General features: G+C 67.1%; 2 protein-coding genes across 4 annotated transcripts; one reads left to right on the top strand and one right to left on the bottom strand.

The window, feature by feature from the left end:
* The first annotated feature begins 1,520 nt into the window (after positions 1-1,520).
* OPLAH (5-oxoprolinase, ATP-hydrolysing) lies at positions 1,521-15,460 on the top strand. 3 transcript variants are annotated; one of them, XM_081792075.1, is made up of 27 exons: positions 1,521-2,502; positions 6,093-6,316; positions 6,394-6,585; positions 7,106-7,205; positions 7,282-7,405; positions 7,503-7,698; positions 7,777-7,942; positions 8,056-8,194; positions 8,289-8,356; positions 8,515-8,780; positions 8,917-9,029; positions 9,116-9,286; positions 9,474-9,611; positions 9,698-9,836; positions 9,957-10,069; positions 10,300-10,451; positions 11,086-11,246; positions 11,330-11,431; positions 11,514-11,688; positions 13,223-13,407; positions 13,533-13,679; positions 13,775-13,909; positions 14,049-14,198; positions 14,290-14,447; positions 14,546-14,706; positions 14,901-14,998; positions 15,253-15,460. In XM_081792075.1, exons 1-27 carry the CDS (start codon positions 2,268-2,270, stop codon positions 15,397-15,399), a joined length of 4,155 nt encoding a protein of 1,384 aa, XP_081648201.1. In that variant the 5' UTR covers positions 1,521-2,267; the 3' UTR covers positions 15,400-15,460. The 3 variants fall into 3 exon arrangements, with proteins under 3 accessions (XP_081648201.1, XP_081648203.1, XP_081648202.1); XM_081792077.1 differs by lacking the exon at positions 1,521-2,502 and adding an exon at positions 5,502-5,578; XM_081792076.1 differs by lacking the exon at positions 1,521-2,502 and adding an exon at positions 5,721-5,878.
* Positions 15,083-17,509, bottom strand: LOC145713397 (sphingomyelin phosphodiesterase 5-like). The gene is made up of 7 exons (XM_081792085.1): positions 16,682-17,509; positions 16,514-16,586; positions 16,210-16,350; positions 16,041-16,130; positions 15,887-15,950; positions 15,674-15,809; positions 15,083-15,601 (listed from the first exon to the last, which is right to left on the bottom strand). Exons 1-7 carry the CDS (start codon positions 17,507-17,509, stop codon positions 15,509-15,511), a joined length of 1,425 nt encoding a protein of 474 aa, XP_081648211.1. The 3' UTR covers positions 15,083-15,508.
* Positions 17,510-17,673: the final 164 nt, after the last annotated feature.

Genomic DNA, 17,673 nt, shown 5'->3' with positions numbered 1-17,673 from the left:
AGGCTGGTGTTTTTGCACTGGGTCCTGGGGTGAGTCAGTCTGTGTGTGAGGGTTTTTTTTTTTTTTTTCCATTTTTTTCAATGTTTATTTTTGAGAGACACAGAGAGACAAAGTGTGAGTAGGGAAGGGGCAGAGAGAGAGAGGGACACACAGAATCTGAAGCAGGCTCTAGGCTCTGAGCTGTCAGCACAGAGCCCAACAGGGGACTCAAACCCAAGAACCGCGAGATCATGACCTGAGCCAATAGCAAGAGTCAGATGCTTAACCGACTGAGCCACCCAGGTGCCCCTCCTCTACCTGTTTCAGTGCTGCCATTTAATCCTTTGCTGTGGAGGCTTTGTTCATCCAGTTTCCAGGGCTTTTTCAGAAGACATTTCTCCACGTGTAGTTGTCAATTTGTTGTGTCCTTGAAGGAGATGACTTCAGGACCTTCCACATGTCCACGTTGTGAAGAACTTTCGTATTCCTCGTAAGATAGGTCTTCTAGCAGCAAATTCTCTGTCTTTGTTTATCTTGGACTGTCTCTATTTTACCTTAATTTCCAAAAGGTCATTTTCCAGAATCTAGGATTCTTGCTTGAGTCATTCTTTCCGGAACTTGGAGTATGTCGTCTGGTTTCCTGCCTCCGTTGTTTCTGATGGGGAGTTGGGTGTTCATCTTATTGTTGTTTTCGTCTGTGAGGAGTCATTTTTATCCCGTGACTTTGGAGGTTTTCTCTTGGTCTTTTAGTGTTGTGACTGTGATATGCCAGCTCCTAGAGGCCACCCGCAATCCTTGCCACGCGGCCCCCTCGGCAGTGGGGACTCTCCCGGGCGTGGAATCTCCTTCACCAGGAAGAGACCTATTCTTTTAAGGACCCACCTGATTCAGTGAGTCTCATCCAAGGTAATCTCCCTTTACTCCTCAGCTGTGCCACATAAATAACCGAATCATGGGGTAAAATCCATTTTATTCTGGGATAATGCAGGGCCCGTGACCTCGGGGGCCTTAGTATTCTGCTCACGGACCAGTCCCGGCCGTGACTGCCCTGAGCCTGTCACGCCCTTGGGGTAAGATCTCTAGTCCTTTCGGAAATACTCTACTCCATCATGGTCAGAATCAGGACACTTCCTAGTTATAGGAACTATTAAAATTGTCACCATTTCCTTTGAGATTGAGCACGGGTCCCACCCCCTCCCCTGGGGCACTGCTGTCAGCCTCCCCTGCAGTCTGCTCTGTGAAGACCCCCGGAGCTGGCCAGGCCACACTGAAGCAGCCGGGGAAGGGCATGCAAATCCCAGGAGGACTTTGGGTCTACAAGTAGCAACTGTGCTGAGGGGGTCAGCAGGCAGGAGATGATGGCGAAGTAAACGCCAATCATAATACAAGGAAAGGACAGACGATGACAGCGGAGGCAGAGAGCTGTGCCGGTAGAGGGCACATCGCATGAAAGAAGGAAGTCCTTCATATGCTCTAAATGTAAGAAGTCCTAAAAAAAAAAAAATAATAATAATAAAATAAAATAAAATGTAAGAAGTCCTTCATATGCTCTTTGGGGTGGTTCCCCTGCGGCGGGGGCGTGCCTTGGGGCCTGCAGGTGGGGGAGCGTGCCGTGGGGCCTGCGGGGTATAGCATACTTTCCGGGCGGCCTGCCCTCCACCTGACACAGCTGCCCCCTGCCATCCCTGCCCCATCTCTGTGCCTCCAACCCCGTCCTGATGCACTTGCCGACTCAGCCGCGTCCCCTGGACCCTGACCCACCACCCCCCCCACCTCGCTGTGCGGCTCCTGCTATTTCTAGGCCAGAGGCGCCCCTCCCGCGGGGCAGCTCAAACAGCCACTGTCCTGGCCCCTTGAGATGTCCTGCTGGCTGTGTGACCACCTCGGGGACCGAGCCGTCGCCCAGCCCCGTGAGCTGGCACGGGCAGGGGGGGATGCTGCAGCTGGGGGCCAGTGGGCAGCCAGATGGGGGATGGGGAGGCCTGGGTCTTTTACTCCCACTCCCTGCAGCACGTCCGTGCCAGGCTGGCATAAAGAAGCTTCCGTCCTCCAAGAGGGGCATCCCAGAAGGACTCCAGGCTCTCGGCAGGTCTGGGCTCCTCTAGTCATTTGGCCCTCAGGGACCAGAGGTCAGAGGTCAGGTGTGCCCTGCTCAAGGGGCCTTGGCTCTGACACCCGGAATGCGGCTGAGGCCCGGGGGCAGGGGCGGCCACTGACCTCACAATGACGGGGTCCGCTACTCCTGGCCGGGCGACAGCTGCTGGCAGCTGCCCCCCCTGCTGCCGGGCATGTCCCCCCTCAGCAGCTACGAGGGTCTGCGGCGGGAGATCCAGCGGCTGGCCCAGGAGAATGAAGAGTTGCGACGGCTTGTGCAGCTCATCCAGGAGAACCAGGAGCTGAAGCTGGTGCTCCAGACCCGGGGCAGAGGCCTGGGCTTCTGTGGCTCCGGGCTCCTGGCCGAGGTGGCCACCAGCCCCCGGCTGCCCCGGCGCAGAACCATCAAGTTCAAGGATGCCGAAAGAGGTGAGGAGCGCCAGGGCCCGCGGGGGCTCTTCTCAGATGCCCACGAGGCTTCACTCATTCAAGCTTGTGCCAAGACAGGGGAAAGCGGCGGGGGCAGGGGGGGCGGGCGGTCCCCGCTCCCGTGGGGCGATGGCTCGTCAGGTGCGGAAGGTGCTGAGGAGTGATACGGGGGCCGGGGCCTCTTTAGGAAGGCAGCGGGGAGAAAGTAACGTCTCCGAGAAAGTGACATTGAAGCAGGACTGCACCAAAGTGAAGGAGCCACAAGGCTGGGGTAGAGCTGAGGGAATGGTCCGTGCAAAGGCCCTGAGGTGGCAGCGGGCCGAGTGTGTTGAGGCACAGTGCTGAGGCCAGCGTTGGTGGAGTGGAGAGCAGATGAGGACCAGGAGGGTCTTCTAGGTCGGGGTCGTTCTCCTGGTGAGAAATCACAGGCTTGGCTAGAAGGGGGAGTGAACAGTGCCGGGGGCTCTGGATATACTTGGGCGGGTTGGGCGTGCTGGTGGCAAAGTGGCACTTGAAGGCAGTTCCTAGGGTTTGAGCAGTGCAACTGGGGCGCTCCCCCTGGCACGGGCAGGCTGAGGGGACCCCAGCTCTCATGGGGACAGGCACCACGCTTCCCGGAAGCCTCTGGCTGTGCAGATCCACCGGGAGATACAAGTGGCCAGGGAGCGCGTGGGCCACGTCAGTCCTGGCACAGTGTCCCGTCCCTGCTTCTGAGGGCCCGGAGATGTTAACAGGCAGAGCACGGTCTCTGGGGAGGGTTCAGGGAGTGTGGGCTGCTCCGTCCAAACACCACAGGCTGGACCACTTCAACAATCCACTCCCCACAGTTCTGGAGGCTGGAAGTCGGAGATCAGGGCGCCGGCACGGTTCTCGGCGAGGCTCTCTTGCTGGCGGAGAGTTGGCCACTGTCCGGCTGTGTCCTCACATTCTGGAGACAACCCCTTCCGTCTCTTGTTACAAGGGCACTGATGCCATCACTGGGGCCCATCCTCATGACTTTGTCACCTCCCTAAGGTCCGGTAGGCTTCAGTACAGGAAGTTAGGCAGGACACAGTTCAGGGCAGAGCAGAGGGGAACTTCTCAGGACACACGCGTCAAGAAGATGCGGTAAAGGAGGCTGGCAGGAGGGAGTCGGCGAGGCGGGTCAGGACCCCATGCAGGAGGGGCTTCCCAGAGACAGAAGTGGGGAGCGGGTGGACGCACAGGGAGGCCAGAGGCCTGGGCACTGGGGCGGCTCAGGGGGCTTCTCTGGTCTTGCCTGATGTGATTTGTGAGCCTGGAGACTTGTGGAGGTGGCAGGGGGCCTTTCCACGGACGTGCACCCTGAGGAGCAGAGCGCTTGGGGTGCTGCTGGAGGGGCGTGGGGGCGGGGCCTCTAGAAGACGCGGTTGGGCGCTGAGGGTCACCAGCCGCGGGCTGGAGACGGGCGTGGGGGCGGCCAGGCTGATGCGGTGAGGAGGCCTGGCTGAGACCGCAGGCAGCCTGGCTGAGTACGGCACCCCAGGGGTGGTGGTGTGGCTGGGTTGTTGGAAGCCTCTCCGGATGGACTCTCAGCTGAGCATCAGGACGAAGACGCCACGTGGGGGAGTTGGCGGAGACGGGCAGGTGGGACAGTCACCCGGTGATGGGGGAGAGTGGGCTGGATGCACCTGCTGTGGGGGCGTGAATGGAGACACGGTGGGGGCTGCAGGCGGGGGTCCTGCCTGGAGTGGGGCCGCCGACCGCCATCTCGTGGTTAGCTCAGAGCCGGTGAGGGTACAAGCTCCTGTACGGTGGCCACAGTGACGGTCTAGGCATCCAGCTGGACGTGAGGGATGGGGAAGGTGACAGGGAGGTCAAGGGGGTGGGGGTCTGGGGTCAGTACCTTGGCTGGCACCTGCCGCCGGGGGCACAGTCATCTGGGCACGGTCACAGCCCATCCCCTGTGGCGCGCGCACAGGGCAGCTCAAGTCCTAGGTCCAAGCAGGGCTGGAGGTGGGGAGAGACCCACGGGAGCCTGCGCTGGTGGGAGAGGCCACCGGCCACCGTCAGAAGGCGTGAGGTGGGGTCGGAGGCCACAGACACTGCCACTGCCCTGAGTCGCTGAGTCTCTTGTGTCTCTCTTGGTGCAGTTCTTTCCAAACCCCTCGCCCCCCACCACGTGCACAGAGACTGCAGAGGCGCTGGTCAGAAGGGAGCCCCCGCTGCTGCCCGGGGTGTGGCCCCACCTCGCTCGTTCCTCCAGGGACCAAGCAGGCCTCCAGCGCCAGCAAGGCTCCCAGGGGAGGGGGAAGTCTGGGGCGTGTGGGTGGGTGCCCCTGCCTGTCTGGCCATCTGGCCTGGCACCTCGGGTGAAGCCCCCTTCACCCGCTGTTCCCTCTGCTTGGGTCTCCTCCCTCGCCCCATCCCCACTATTGCCCCCTGGGAGCTCTAAACGGCCTGCTCCAGGCCCTGCACGGTTGGTGTCCACTCCAAGCCTGGACACTTTCTGCCCGTGGGGGAGACAGGCCAGGGTGGGGCACGCTTCGTCTCATCGTCAGGGCACCGGCCACGGCTTCTGGGGACATCAGCCCTGATGTTGTGAGGGTCCCGGGGCGCCCAGCCTGGGCTGTGGCAAGGCTGGCCCTGGGCGGGCAGCAGCGGGGTTAACGGCTGCGGAGGGGCCCTTGCCCGAGGCCCCTCCACGACCCCCCTCCCCAGCCCCGTTCCTCACGGCGTGACTGCCCCGCGCCAGGGTGCAGTCCGAGCTCGTCTGGGCTCTTACTTCTTTGGAGGGTGGCCTGCTCCGCCTTCCCCGGGGCACCTCGAGTGGCCGGCTGAACCGAGGTGGCCGGCGGCCGGGGACGCGCCAGCACGGAGCCGCCCCTGGCCCAGCTCGGCCCCGCGCCCCGCGGTCCCCCGGCGTGGCTCCCGGCGGAGGAGGGAGGCGGCTCCCGGCGAGCCGAGCCTGACGCAACCCGGAGGGCCGTGCGCGGTGGGACCGGTCGGGCGGGGGGCGGGCCCCGCTTCCGGGCGGGGGGAGGGGGGGTGCGGCGGGCAGGGCCGGGAGGGAGCGCGGCCCGAGCGGACCGCGAGCGCCTCGGAGCCGACGTGCCAGGTGGGCCCCGCACCCGGACCCTCCAGCGCCCCGCTTCTCCCCGCCCCCCCCTCCCCCCCCCCCCGCCCCCCGCCCCGATCGCGGGCCCTGCCGCCTCCCTGGCGCAGGCCCCGCCCCGTGCCCCCTGTCCCACTCGGCCTGGGCCCCAAGGTCGAGCGACTGGGGAAGTCACCTGCCCCCAGCCCCCGTGCCTCCTCGTGCTAAAGGAGCCCAGACCCACCAGCCCGTGGGCTCTCCGGGGCGCCTCCGCCTCTGGCGGGTCCGGGGATTTGCGCCGCAAGCCGGGGCCCTGAGAACCGGGTAACGAGGAGCGTTAGGTGTGGCGTCCCCACCTGCCCGGCTGCGGCCGCGCCTCAGGCGGCGCTCTGAGCTCGGCCTGCAGCCCCGGGCTCGGCCCAGGGCGCCTCCTCCGACCGCCCCCCCACCCCTTGCTCTCCTCAGCCCGGCTCTGCCCAAGGCTACCAAGCCGCGGGTGACCCCCGGGCCTGTCGCCTGATCTGCTGTGTCCGTCCAGTTCTCCCAGGACTGCCGGCTGAAGAGTCAGTGCTGGACTCCAGCCCTGTCACCATGGGCAGCCCCGAGGGGCGTTTCCATTTCGCCATCGACCGTGGAGGCACCTTCACAGATGTCTTTGCCCAGTGCCCCGGGGGGCAAGTGAGGGTCTTGAAGCTGCTCTCAGAGGACCCCGCCAACTATGCAGACGCCCCTACTGAGGGCATCCGCCGCATCCTGGAGCAGGTGGCCAGGGCAGGGCAGAGGGGCGGGCTGGGGAGGGACCTGGGACCGGGGCCTGACACTGACCCTGTGGTTCCCAGGAAGGAGGCGTGCTGTTGCCGCGGGACCAGCCGCTGGACACCAGCCGCATTGCCAGCATCCGCATGGGCACCACGGTGGCCACCAACGCGTTGCTGGAGCGGCGGGGGGAGCGGGTGGCGCTGCTGGTGACACGTGGCTTCCGAGACCTGCTGCACGTGGGCACCCAGGCCCGAGAGGACCTCTTTGACCTGGTGAGCGCACCCACTCCAGGTGGTGGCTGCGTCGTGCAGCTCATGGTTTCCCAGGGATGCCGTGGCCCCTCGGGAGGGCAGCCCTTGGAAGGGTCAGTGTTGGCCCCAGGCTAGCAGCTTATAGGCGGAGAGAAGGTTCCAGACACTCCTAGCAGGCACTCTGTCCCCCAAGCCCTCAGAGCGGTCACAATGTCTTGTTCCTGTCTGTCACCATACTGTTCGGGGTGAGGGGTAGGAGCCACCCCCACTCTCCCACTCCCCTACCCCCACCCCTACTGCTGGGCTCCTCCAGGGAGCTGCCCTTGCGGGGGGTGGCAGTTGGCTGCACTCAGGTGCCTGGGGGCAGAGAGCCACTCCTTGGGGATGGGGAGGCCTTGCTGGGGCTGGCCCCGTCTGTGTCTCCTGGGCCTGTGGACTGGACTGCCGGGACACATCCCCTCACCCGCACTGCCCCACCAGCGCAGGACCCCAGCAAGGACCCTCGGGCCTGGGTGTCCTCTGAGCCTCTGCCTGTCCCCAGGCTGTGCCCATGCCTGAGGTGCTGTATGAAGAGGTGCTGGAGGTGGACGAGCGTGTGGTGCTGTATCGCGGGGAGCCAGGTGCAGGGACACCTGTCAAAGGTGCGGGTGCCTCAGGGCTGGGGGCCCGGGGGCAGCAGGGTGGGCCTTTGACGGATAGTAACGGGCCTCCTGGCAGGCCGCACGGGGGACCTGCTGGAGGTGCAGCAGCCTGTGGACCTTGGGGCTCTGCGTGGGAAGCTGGAGGGACTCCTGTCCCGAGGCGTCCGCAGCCTGGCTGTGGTGCTCATGCACTCCTACACGTGAGCGTGGCTTGGCCGGGGCTCTGGGCGGTGGGCTGGAGGCCGTGGGCTGGAGGCCGTGGGCAAGAGGCGGAGCGCCGTGGGGTCGTCATTACAGGTGGGCCCAGCATGAGCAGCAGGTGGGCGCACTGGCCCGGGAGCTGGGCTTCACCCACGTGTCACTGTCCTCGGACACCATGCCCATGGTGCGCATCGTGCCTCGGGGGCACACGGCCTGTGCCGACGCCTACCTTACCCCCACCATCCAGCGTTACGTGCAGGGTTTCCGCCGTGGCTTCCAGGGCCAGCTCAAGGTGAGGCCCCCTGCCGGCCTGCTCCGCCCGCCCCACCCCTGCCTGCCCGGCCCCTTACTGGCTGCCGCTCTCCCACAGGACGTGCAGGTGCTGTTCATGCGCTCCGATGGTGGCCTGGCGCCCATGGAGTCCTTCAGCGGCTCCCGGGCTGTGCTCTCTGGCCCTGCTGGGGGTGTGGTTGGCTACTCAGCCACCACCTACCGGGTGGAAGGCGGCCAGCCCGTCATCGGCTTTGACATGGGAGGTACGGAGGCCGGAAGGGTGGGGTCAGGAGGAGTCTCCACCGCGGCCCCAGGGCTGAGCAATGCTGGGCGTCCGGGTCTGTGCGGTGACTCCTCCCACCTCTCTCTCTTCCAGGCACATCCACCGACGTGAGCCGCTACGCTGGGGAGTTTGAGCATGTCTTTGAGGCCAGCACGGCTGGTGTCACCCTCCAGGCCCCTCAGCTGGACATCAACACAGTGGCAGCTGGTGGGGGCTCCCGCCTCTTCTTCAGGTCAGCCCCTGCACCTGGGTTGGGCACTCCCCTGCCCCCCGCCCCAGCCCTGCCTCCCAACCCACCTCTAAGTCCCGTCCTCCCTGCCCCAAAGGTCCGGCCTCTTTGTGGTGGGCCCTGAGTCTGCAGGAGCCCATCCTGGCCCCGCCTGCTACCGCAAAGGTAAGAGCTGGTACCTGCCCCGCCAGGCCCCTTCCCACGCTGCCCAGGCCTACCTCCGCCCCCCCACCCCCACCCCGCCGCCCTTCAGCCCTGACCCTGCTGCCCAGTCCTGGACCCCATCTCCAGCCCCCAACCCCCACACCCTGCACGCCTCCCAGGGGGCCCCGTGACAGTGACGGATGCTAATCTGGTTCTGGGTCGCCTACTGCCTGCCTCCTTCCCCTGCATTTTTGGGCCGGGAGAGGACCAGCCACTGTCCTCTGAGGCCTCCCGAAAGGCCCTGGAGGCTGTGGCCGCTGAGGTCAACAGCTTCCTGACCAACGGGCCTTGCCCGGCCTCCCCGCTGAGCCTGGAGGAGGTAGCCATGGGGTTCGTGCGTGTGGCCAACGAGGCCATGTGCCGGCCCATCCGCGCACTCACGCAGGTATGCCCGCCTTCGCCCTCGCCTTCGCCTGCCCTGCCCCCCACCCCCTCACCTCCCACTCAGGCAACCCCCTCAGGGTGAGGGGTGGGGGGCCAGACAGGGCAGGGCGCGCCACCGACCCCCTCTGGCTTCCCAGGCAAGAGGCCACGACCCCTCGGCCCACGTGCTGGCTTGCTTTGGGGGAGCCGGCGGGCAGCACGCGTGCGCCATTGCCCGGGCCCTGGGCATGGACACCGTGCACATTCACAGGTACGTCTGGGAGTGGTGCGCCTGTCGGGGGTGGGGGGCTGGCTTTGGGAGGCACCCCCACATGGCCGAGGCCCCCGTCTACGTAGGCACAGCGGGCTGCTGTCAGCGCTGGGGCTGGCCCTGGCGGACGTGGTGCACGAGGCACAGGAGCCGTGTTCCTTGCCCTACGCGCCTGAGACCTTTGTGCAGCTGGACCAGAGGCTGAGCCGCCTGGAGGAGCAGTGTGTGGACGCCCTGCGGGCCCAGGGCTTTCCCAGGTGGGGCTCACCGGGGGCAGTGGAGGGGGGAGCTGGGCCAGGCAGAGGGCCGGCAGCATCCCAGCCACCCCCTAGTTGGCTTTCCTGCCCGATGTGCCAGGTGGCGCGGTCCGGGAGGGCTGGCGGACGCGGGACGGGCGTCCCCGGGGCACCGTGTGCGAGTGGCCCGCCCGCCCCGCTGCTGCAGGTCCCAGATCAGCACCGAGGGCTTCCTGCATCTGCGCTACCAGGGCACAGACTGCGCCCTCATGGTGTCTGCCCACCAGCACCCGGCCACTGCCCGCTCGCCCCGTGCTGGCGACTTTGGGGCCGCCTTTGTGGAGAGGTATGCGAGCTCTGCCTCCCGGGAGCCCCGGCGGGTGGCCTACCGGCCTGGCCCTGATCGTTTTCTCGGGGCCGGCGGACGTGCAGGTACATGAGAGAGTTTGGCTTCGTCATCCCTGAGCGGCCGGTGGTGGTGGACGACGTGCGTGTGAGGGGCACTGGTCGCAGCGGCCTTCGCCTCGAGGATGTTCCCAGAGCTCAGACCGGGCCTCCCCGCATAGACAAGGTGGGTGGCTCTGCCTTGGCCTGCCCACCCGCACCCGCAGGGACAAGGGGACGGGTGTGGAGGGGGAGGGGCAGGGAGGGGCTGCACCTAGGAACCTCACTCATCCCACACCCTCCTCAGGTGACCCAGTGCTACTTTGAGGGGGGCTACCAGGAGACCCCTGTGTACCTGCTGGGAGAGCTGGCCTATGGGCACAAGCTTCAGGGGCCCTGCCTCATCATCGACAGCAACAGGTGGGCTGAAGCCTGGCCAGGGTGGGGCCATGGTGGGTACAGTTGCCGGGGCCTGGTGAGCTCAGGGGCCCTGTCAGGGGCTCTCTGGCCCGAGGCTACAGGAACAGAAAGGACTCTGGGGTCCCACTATGGTTGGGTGTCCCCCAGCCTGGGGATGTGGGGTCCCTATTTGGGACGGGAGGGGGGGGGTCTGGCTCGGCGCCCCCAGCCTCTTGCGCCCCTGCCTTCAGCACCATCCTGGTGGAGCCAGGCTGCCAGGCAGAGGTGACTGATACCGGGGACATCCGCATCTCTGTGGGGGCTGAAGTCCCGAGCCTGGTGGGCGCCCAGCTTGACCCCATCCACCTGTCCATCTTCTCTCACCGCTTCATGAGCATTGCTGGTGAGTGGCTGCCCGGTCCCCATGGCCCTGCTCCCTGGGCAGAGGTAGTGCAGGCACGTGGCTGGCAGGCCGTGCAGAGGGAGACAAAGTGCGACCCAGGGAAGGGGCAGAAGTGGAGTCCCCGCTGGCGACAGGGCCGCCCTGGGACGGCCAGCCCCGCCGCACCAGCCGGCCTCGGGCAGTGGGAGCACCTAACTCCCGCCAGCAGTCATGGGGCCTGAGATCGCCATCCTGTCTGTGGACGGAAAGAGGCTCCGCCCGGTGAGCCCTTCTACGCGGGGTCGGCTGGGGCTTGCTCGCCCCGAATCCTGTGCCTCAGCACCGATTTCTTGCTGTGCTAGGCAAGGTGGAGAGTTGAGGTGGGGTACCGGGTTCTTGGTGAGGCCCTGAACAGGGATGGAGAGGAAGGGGGGGCACCTCTCACACAGGCAACACACGGGGCCCGCCTGCAGTCTGGCTGTGTCCGCCGGGCCACCACCGCCTTCGGGTCCTGGGTCTGGGTGTCAGAGGCCTTGAAGGCAGCAGTCCTGCCTCTTTTTCCTCCAGGGGTGTGCCGCGCCGGTGGGCGGGCGGGGCGGGGCCGTGCCGCGGGCGGGGCGGGGCCAGCGGGTGCCCGCTCATTCTGTGCCCCCAGAGCAGATGGGCCGCATCCTGCAGCGCACAGCCATCTCCACCAACATCAAGGAGCGTCTGGACTTCTCCTGTGCCCTCTTCGGGCCCGATGGGGGGCTGGTATCCAACGCCCCCCACATCCCCGTGCACCTGGGCGCCATGCAGGAGACCGTACAGTTCCAGGTTCGGCGGCCCACCTCTCGGCCTCCCTGACCCCACCCCTCGCCTCCGCCCCTGCCGCCTCCACAAGTGTCTTCTGGTCTCAGATCCAGCACCTGGGGGCCGACCTCCACCCTGGTGACGTGCTGCTGAGCAACCACCCGAGCGCTGGGGGCAGCCACCTGCCAGACCTGACCGTCATCACCCCGGTGAAGGCCGCTGCCTGGGTGTCTCCGGGGGCGGGGGGTGGCGCGGGCTGCTAGCACAGCTCACTGTCGCTCTCCACCCCAGGTGTTTTGGCCGGGTCAGACTCGGCCTGTGTTCTACGTGGCAAGCCGTGGGCACCATGCGGACATTGGGGGCATCACGCCGGGCTCCATGCCTCCCCACTCCACCACACTGCAGCAGGAGGGCGCCGTCTTTCTGTCTTTCAAACTCGTCCAGGGAGGAGTCTTCCAAGAGGAGGGTGAGTGGGAGTGGGCTTGGAGTGACCTCGAGGTCGGGGGAGGGCTCAGTGGACCAGGCCGACTGGGGCGCTGTGGCAGCGAGTGAGTGGCGGAGGCCTGCCTTGAGGCTGGGGGAGCCGGATAGCGACCCCGGAGTGGTAGCAGATCATCTTTCAGAGGCGATCGGAGGCACTGAGGTGAACTCCTTCTGGGCCCAGGAAGGCTCGATGGTTTTGGGGGTGGGGAGCTGGCCAGGACAGTCACAGGACTGGGCACAGGAGGGAGAGGGGCTGTTTCAAGGTCAGCAGCTGCTCACGGTGGTGTCTGCCTTGTGTTTGCACTGGGTCTGTGGGCTACAGAGCAGTGAGGACGGGGGCCAGGGCCTGCAGACTCGCGGAGAACTTTCCTGGGCCTGCACCGGTCTGCCCTACACCATGAAAGCCCCCAGCCCATGTGCAGAGTAGATGGGGGGTTGAAGGCTTGGCGTGGGGAGTGGGGTAGGGGGCGGCTGCAGCTGTGCTGAGTGATACTGACCCTCAAGCAGGGCAGAAGTGGGGGTAGGTAGGGACACCTGTTTTGGAGATCAAGGTTGGTATTTGATGGGATCTAGGGATGAGGATGAGAGATCAAGTTCAGACAGCCGGAAGGTGGAGGGAGGCTGTGTCACTGAGTCGGCACAGAGCAGTGAAGTTGGGACAGAAGCCCAGGGACAGGGGCAGTGAAAACAGAGCTGGTCTGAGGCTGCAGGTGTCTAGGAGCCCAGGCAGGCATCTGGGAGTGAGAGGAGGCAGCATGGGCGGGGGTGGGGGGTGGTGACAGAGCCACAGGCTGCCGTGGGTGGAGGACACAAAGAGAGTGACCCAGGCCTGGTCATTCCCTTGGTCAGTGTGTGTGGTGGGGGCAGAGGGCAGGGGGCAGGGATCATGGGAGGGATATGTGCAGGCACGTGACAGAAGATGCAGTGGCCAGGGAGCCTCAGAGAATACTGTAACCTAGGCTAGGGAGAGAGTCCTTGCCTGGGTCTCTGGGGCTCGCCAGGGGGCGGAGGCCTGGTTCAAATTTGTTTGGAGGTGGGGCAGGAGGCCCAGAGAGCTAGCTGATGCTCTTGCAAAGTGGTTGAGAGGGGGCCAGTGAGGGCCATCGGACTGAGGGCAGTATGAGTTGGGGCGGGTGAGGGGAAGTGTTTCTTCTCCTGGGAGTGGGGAGGGAAGCCCAGAAAAGGCAGGAGGGAGTGGGGCAGAAGGAGTTAAAGGTAAGAGGACCCCCCTGCTTCTCCTCAGGCACCTCCAGTTCCTGTGAGGTCACAGGAAAAGCCTAGGGTGCCCTGGGGGGCTGGGCTTTGGGAAGAAGGTTGAGCAGATGGCAGGAGGCTGTGGCTTTGGGGGTGCCGGGGGTGGGTGTCAGCAGGGTTGTGGGGGGCCAGGGAAGGGCCAACATGGGGAACTCCCCATAGTGCCCAGCAGAGGAGGAGTAGGTACGGATCAGGGCACTGGGCAGCGCAGCCCCCCATCCGACCGGGTGGAGGGTGGCTCAGCGGTGACCCCATCCGTGCAGCGGTAACTGAGGCCCTGCAGGCCCCAGGCAAGATTCCCGGCTGCAGCGGCACGAGGAACTTGCACGACAACCTGTCAGACCTCCGCGCCCAGGTGGCCGCCAACCAGAAGGGCATCCAGCTGGTGGGAGAGCTCATCGGGCAGTACGGCCTGGATGTGGTGCAGGCCTACATGGGCCACATTCAGGTGGGCCTAGGGCGCAGGAGCAGGGGGCAGCTCTGTACCTGCCCCCTGGCGGCCAGGCGGGGAGGTGGGCAGCCCCCGGCCACCTGGAAGGCAGCGTGGCTGCCGCTGAACGTCCTGTCTGCCAGGCGAACGCGGAGCTGGCTGTGCGAGATATGCTGCGGGCCTTCGGAACCTCCCGGCAGGCCCGAGGCCTGCCCCTGGAGGTGTCAGCGGAGGACCACATGGACGATGGTTCCCCCATCCGGCTCCGCGTGCAGATCAACCTGAGTCAGGTCAGGCCGCAGCAACGGGGCCGTGGGCACCCGCCGCGTGGCCGCGGGGCTGCTGCTGACCCACCTCTCCCCCCCCACCCCCACCCCGTGGGCAGGGCAGCGCAGTGTTTGACTTCAGCGGCACGGGGCCTGAGGTGTTCGGCAACCTCAACGCTCCGCGGGCCATCACGCTGTCCGCCCTCATCTACTGCCTGCGGTGCCTGGTGGGCCGCGACATCCCGCTCAACCAGGTGCGCGGCGCGTGCTGTGTCCCTGAGCGAGCCTGGGGGCGGGTCGGCCCAACACCGGACTGGTCTAGGAGTGCGGGGGTAGGGCGACGTTTATTTCCCAATCGCCCTGAGAGCTGCCCTCCCCCGTCCCCCACCTCAGGGCTGCCTGGCGCCAGTGCGCGTCGTGATTCCCAGAGGCTGCATTCTGGATCCGTCCCCCGAAGCGGCCGTGGTGGGTGGCAACGTGCTCACGTCGCAGCGCGTGGTGGACGTCATCCTGGGGGCCTTTGGGGCCTGCGCCGCCTCCCAGGTGTGGCGGGTGGGGGGGCACGCTTGGGGCCGCGGGCGGGGAGGGTCTCGGATGCCTCCAGCCTAGCGCAAATGCCGTTCGCCCCTGCCAGGGCTGCATGAACAACGTGACCCTGGGCAACGCCCACATGGGCTACTACGAGACGGTGGCGGGCGGCGCGGGCGCGGGCCCCGGCTGGCACGGGCGCAGCGGCGTGCACAGCCACATGACCAACACGCGCATCACCGACCCCGAGATCCTGGAGAGCAGGTGAGTGGTGCGGGCGCGGCCGGGGCGGGGCCGGGGCCGGGGCGGGGAGCAGGAGCCCGAGCCCGGGTGGACCGTTCTGAACCCCCTGGCCCGCGCAGGTACCCAGTCATCCTGCGCCGCTTCGAGCTGAGGCAGGGGTCCGGGGGCCGCGGGCGCTTCCGAGGCGGCGACGGCGTCGTCCGCGAGCTGCTCTTCCGCGAGGAGGCGCTGCTGTCCGTGCTGACCGAGCGTCGCGCCTTCCGGCCATACGGCCTCCACGGTGAGCGGCAGCGTCCCTGGATCCCCGACTCCCACCCCACCCACCCACTCCTGCACGGTGTCCTCCCCTCTGCCCGCCCTCCTCCTCTCTCCCTTCCTTGCCTCTTGCACGGAGTCCTTCCCTCTGCCCGCCCGCCGCCTCTGCCCCTCCCTTCCTTGCCTTCCGGGCCAGCCTCACTTTGCCTCTTCCCGAAGGGGGCGAGCCCGGAGCCCGGGGCCTAAACCTGCTGATTCGCAAGGACGGCCGGACGGTGAATCTGGGCGGAAAGACGTCGGTGCCCGTGTTCCCCGGGGTAAGGGTTGACATCTGTCCTTCCTCATTCCCGCCCGCCCTCCAGCGGCCCCCTTTCCACAGAGGGTGAGCAGAGTTGCAAAAGTAACCAGCGTCTGAATTTAATTTGGTTTCCGAAGGAGAGAGGGCGCGCCCTGGGCCTCCGTGGGCCAGGCCGGCGCCATGAATGCGCTGCCCCGGTGGGGATGGGACTGCAGCGAGAGGCAGGGTTGGGGGCGTCCATGCCCGCAGTGAGCCTGTCCCTCTGCTCCACAGGACGTGTTCTGCCTCCACACACCAGGCGGGGGCGGCTACGGGGACCCGGAGGACCCCGCCCCACCGCCGGGGTCGCCCCCGCAGCCCCCAGCCTTCTCTGAGCGCGGCAGCGTCTACGAGTACCGCAGAGCCCAGGAGGCGGTGTGAGGGAGGGCCCCCACAATAAACAGCGAAGTCACCGCGTTCCCGCGGCAGCCGGCCAGGCTCACGCTCTGCGTCCGCGTCCGTCTTTCCAACTGTCGCCTGCGAGCCTGCGTCAGGAGGGCACGGAAACTCGGAGGCGAAGTCCCACGGCCAGGTGGTCTGTGAGCCCCGCCAGGGCCGTGCTGAACGTCACCTGTTCCACCTCCTGGGGGCGGGAGTCAGACTGAGGAGTCGCCCTAGCTGCAGCCGGCCCAGCGCCCTGAATTCTGGCACTTACTGGGCTCAGCGGGCCTCCGACCGCTCCCCGGTACATGATGTAGTCCAGGCGCCGGCCCCGCCAGGGCTCAGCCCGGCGGCCTCCGCCCAGAGGGCCCGCCAGGTAGCGGCGGCGCCCTTCCTCCTGCTCCAGGGCCCTGAGGAGGGGCGGTGTCACCAAGACCAGGCCTCCCCAGCGTTCTGGGCGGCGTCTGACCCCCAGGTCGCCACTCACCTCCTTAACATCTCCGGGGAGCAGGCCACCGAGTGGCGGAGGGTGGAGGTGCTCAGTATTGTGCCTGGGGGAGGGCGGGCGGAGGGCGGTGTCAGCGGCAGCCGCGGGCCTCGAACCGCACCCAGGTCGGCTCCCCACCCGGTTGCCCCCGTACCCAGAGCCCAGGGCTGATCCCGGCGCGTGCCCAGCCGGCAGGGGTCCCGGAAGTGGCTGAAGAGCTGGTGCTCCTGCTCCTGCGCGTGGTCTGCGGGGCGAGGCCAGCGCGTGGTGGGCGGGGCGAGGCCAGGCCGCCCCGCCCCCGCCCCGCCCCAGCCTGCCCTCACCTGAGGAGCAGTTGTCGAAGTTTAGGTCGCCCAGGAGCACGCTGAAGGCCACGGCCTCGCCACTCTCGCGGCTCTCGGCTTCAAACTGCTCGATCCAGTCCAGTAGTAGCGTCAGCTGTTTACAGCGCAAGGGCCCGTCCTCTGCGAGGGCGGGAACGGAAGGCTCAGCGGGGCCGCGCTCCCCGCCCCCCGCCCCCCCCCCCTCCCCGGGGCTCGCGGTGCCGCGGGCAGTGAACCAACGGTCGGGGGCGCGGAGAGGCCAGACGGCCTGCCCACGCGCCGACGATCCCGTCCTCGGGCTCACCACTCGGCGCATGCAAGTGCGTGCAGTGCAGGAAGCCCACGACGCGGCGCCCGTCCAGGATGCCCACCTGCGCCTGCAACACCACGGAGGGCCCCAGCAACCGTCGCCAGTTCGAGCCCACGCCAGCCCTCTCCCCGCCAGGAGGCGCCGCGGCGGTTGGGCAGGTACCTGTGCGGAAAGCAGTCCCTTGGAGGCCAGCGCGTCCTCGCGACGTGCGTGGGGGAAGGACCGGAAGGCGGCGCGCAGCAGCGGGTAGCGCGAGGCCAGCAGCAGCCCGCTGCCGAGCAGCTTGAGGTGCGGCCCGGGCTGCAGGCCACACGAGCCCACGTCGTGCAGCACCGGGCCCAGACTGGGCGCTAGGCGGCTCACGAGGCGGTGCGCCGAGCGCAGGTCGAACACCTCCTGCAGGCACACGAATTCCAGACCTGCCGGCACCTCGGCTGTCAGCACTCCGCAGGGCGCCCCCGGCCCCGGCGGACTGCTGCCAGTGGCCCCATAGCGCGAGGGCCGCAGGCCGGCGAGCAGCGCGGCGCCCACAGCCTCGGCCCGCCGCTGGCTGTGCTTCAAGTTGCTGAAGCGCGCCAGCCCGTCGGGGAGCAGGCACAGGTTGGCGCTGAGGAAGCTGAAGCAGCGCGCGGGCTCGGCCGGGGGGCGCCAGGGCGCCGGGGGCTCCCAGCACTGCGGCGGGGGCTGGTAGCAGAAGGGGCGGCGCCAGGTCTGCAGGAGCAGCCAGAGCGGCAGCCCGAGCAGGGCCAGGGGCAGGCCGACCAGCAGCAGCAGCAGCAGCGCGGCCCCAGCTTCCGCAGCGGCTTTCAGCCGCCGCAGGCCGCTCGGGCGCGCGGTCGGCGCGCAGCAGCCCAGCAGCCGGTCCAGGGCCCAGTAAGCCGGGAAGAGCAGGGCTCGAGCCAGGCGGTGGAGGGCGTGCAGTCCCGGGTGCGGGAAGGGAGAGGGCCGTGGGGCACCGGACGCTGGGGGCCAGTCCGGAAGGGTCTGCATGATGTGCGGGACTCCTCCGCCTCGCGGCGCCCCTGCGACCCAGTCGCTGCCAGCGTGCGTCCGCGGGAGCTGCGGGGGTGTCACGGGGGTCAAGGTTACGTGGCGCCACCTGTGCGCGGAACGGCGTAGGTGCTGTGCCCCGGGATCGCTGGGGCGCGGGCGCA

This window comes from Panthera onca, chromosome F2 (assembly GCF_046562875.1).
Source record: "Panthera onca isolate mPanOnc1 chromosome F2, mPanOnc1 haplotype 2, whole genome shotgun sequence".
Taxonomy (NCBI): Eukaryota; Metazoa; Chordata; class Mammalia; order Carnivora; family Felidae; genus Panthera; species Panthera onca.
Note: the sequence above shows the minus strand (reverse complement) of the source record. Positions and strands in the feature narration are given on the sequence as shown.

Excerpts from the sequence above, each read along its gene's own strand:
- OPLAH (XM_081792075.1), top strand. The coding sequence starts at position 2,268 with ATGTCCCCCCTCAGCAGCTACGAGGGTCTGCGGCGGGAGATCCAGCGG. Across the intron at positions 9,612-9,697 it reads GGGGCCGCCTTTGTGGAGAG|GTACATGAGAGAGTTTGGCT; the intron begins GTATGCGAGCTC and ends GCGGACGTGCAG. Across the intron at positions 10,452-11,085 it reads CCGCTTCATGAGCATTGCTG|AGCAGATGGGCCGCATCCTG; the intron begins GTGAGTGGCTGC and ends CTGTGCCCCCAG.
- LOC145713397 (XM_081792085.1), bottom strand. The coding sequence starts at position 17,509 with ATGCAGACCCTTCCGGACTGGCCCCCAGCGTCCGGTGCCCCACGGCCC. Across the intron at positions 15,810-15,886 it reads TCCCCGGAGATGTTAAGGAG|GGCCCTGGAGCAGGAGGAAG; the intron begins GTGAGTGGCGAC and ends GCCCCTCCTCAG. Across the intron at positions 15,602-15,673 it reads TCGGAGGCCCGCTGAGCCCA|GAGGTGGAACAGGTGACGTT; the intron begins GTAAGTGCCAGA and ends TCCCGCCCCCAG.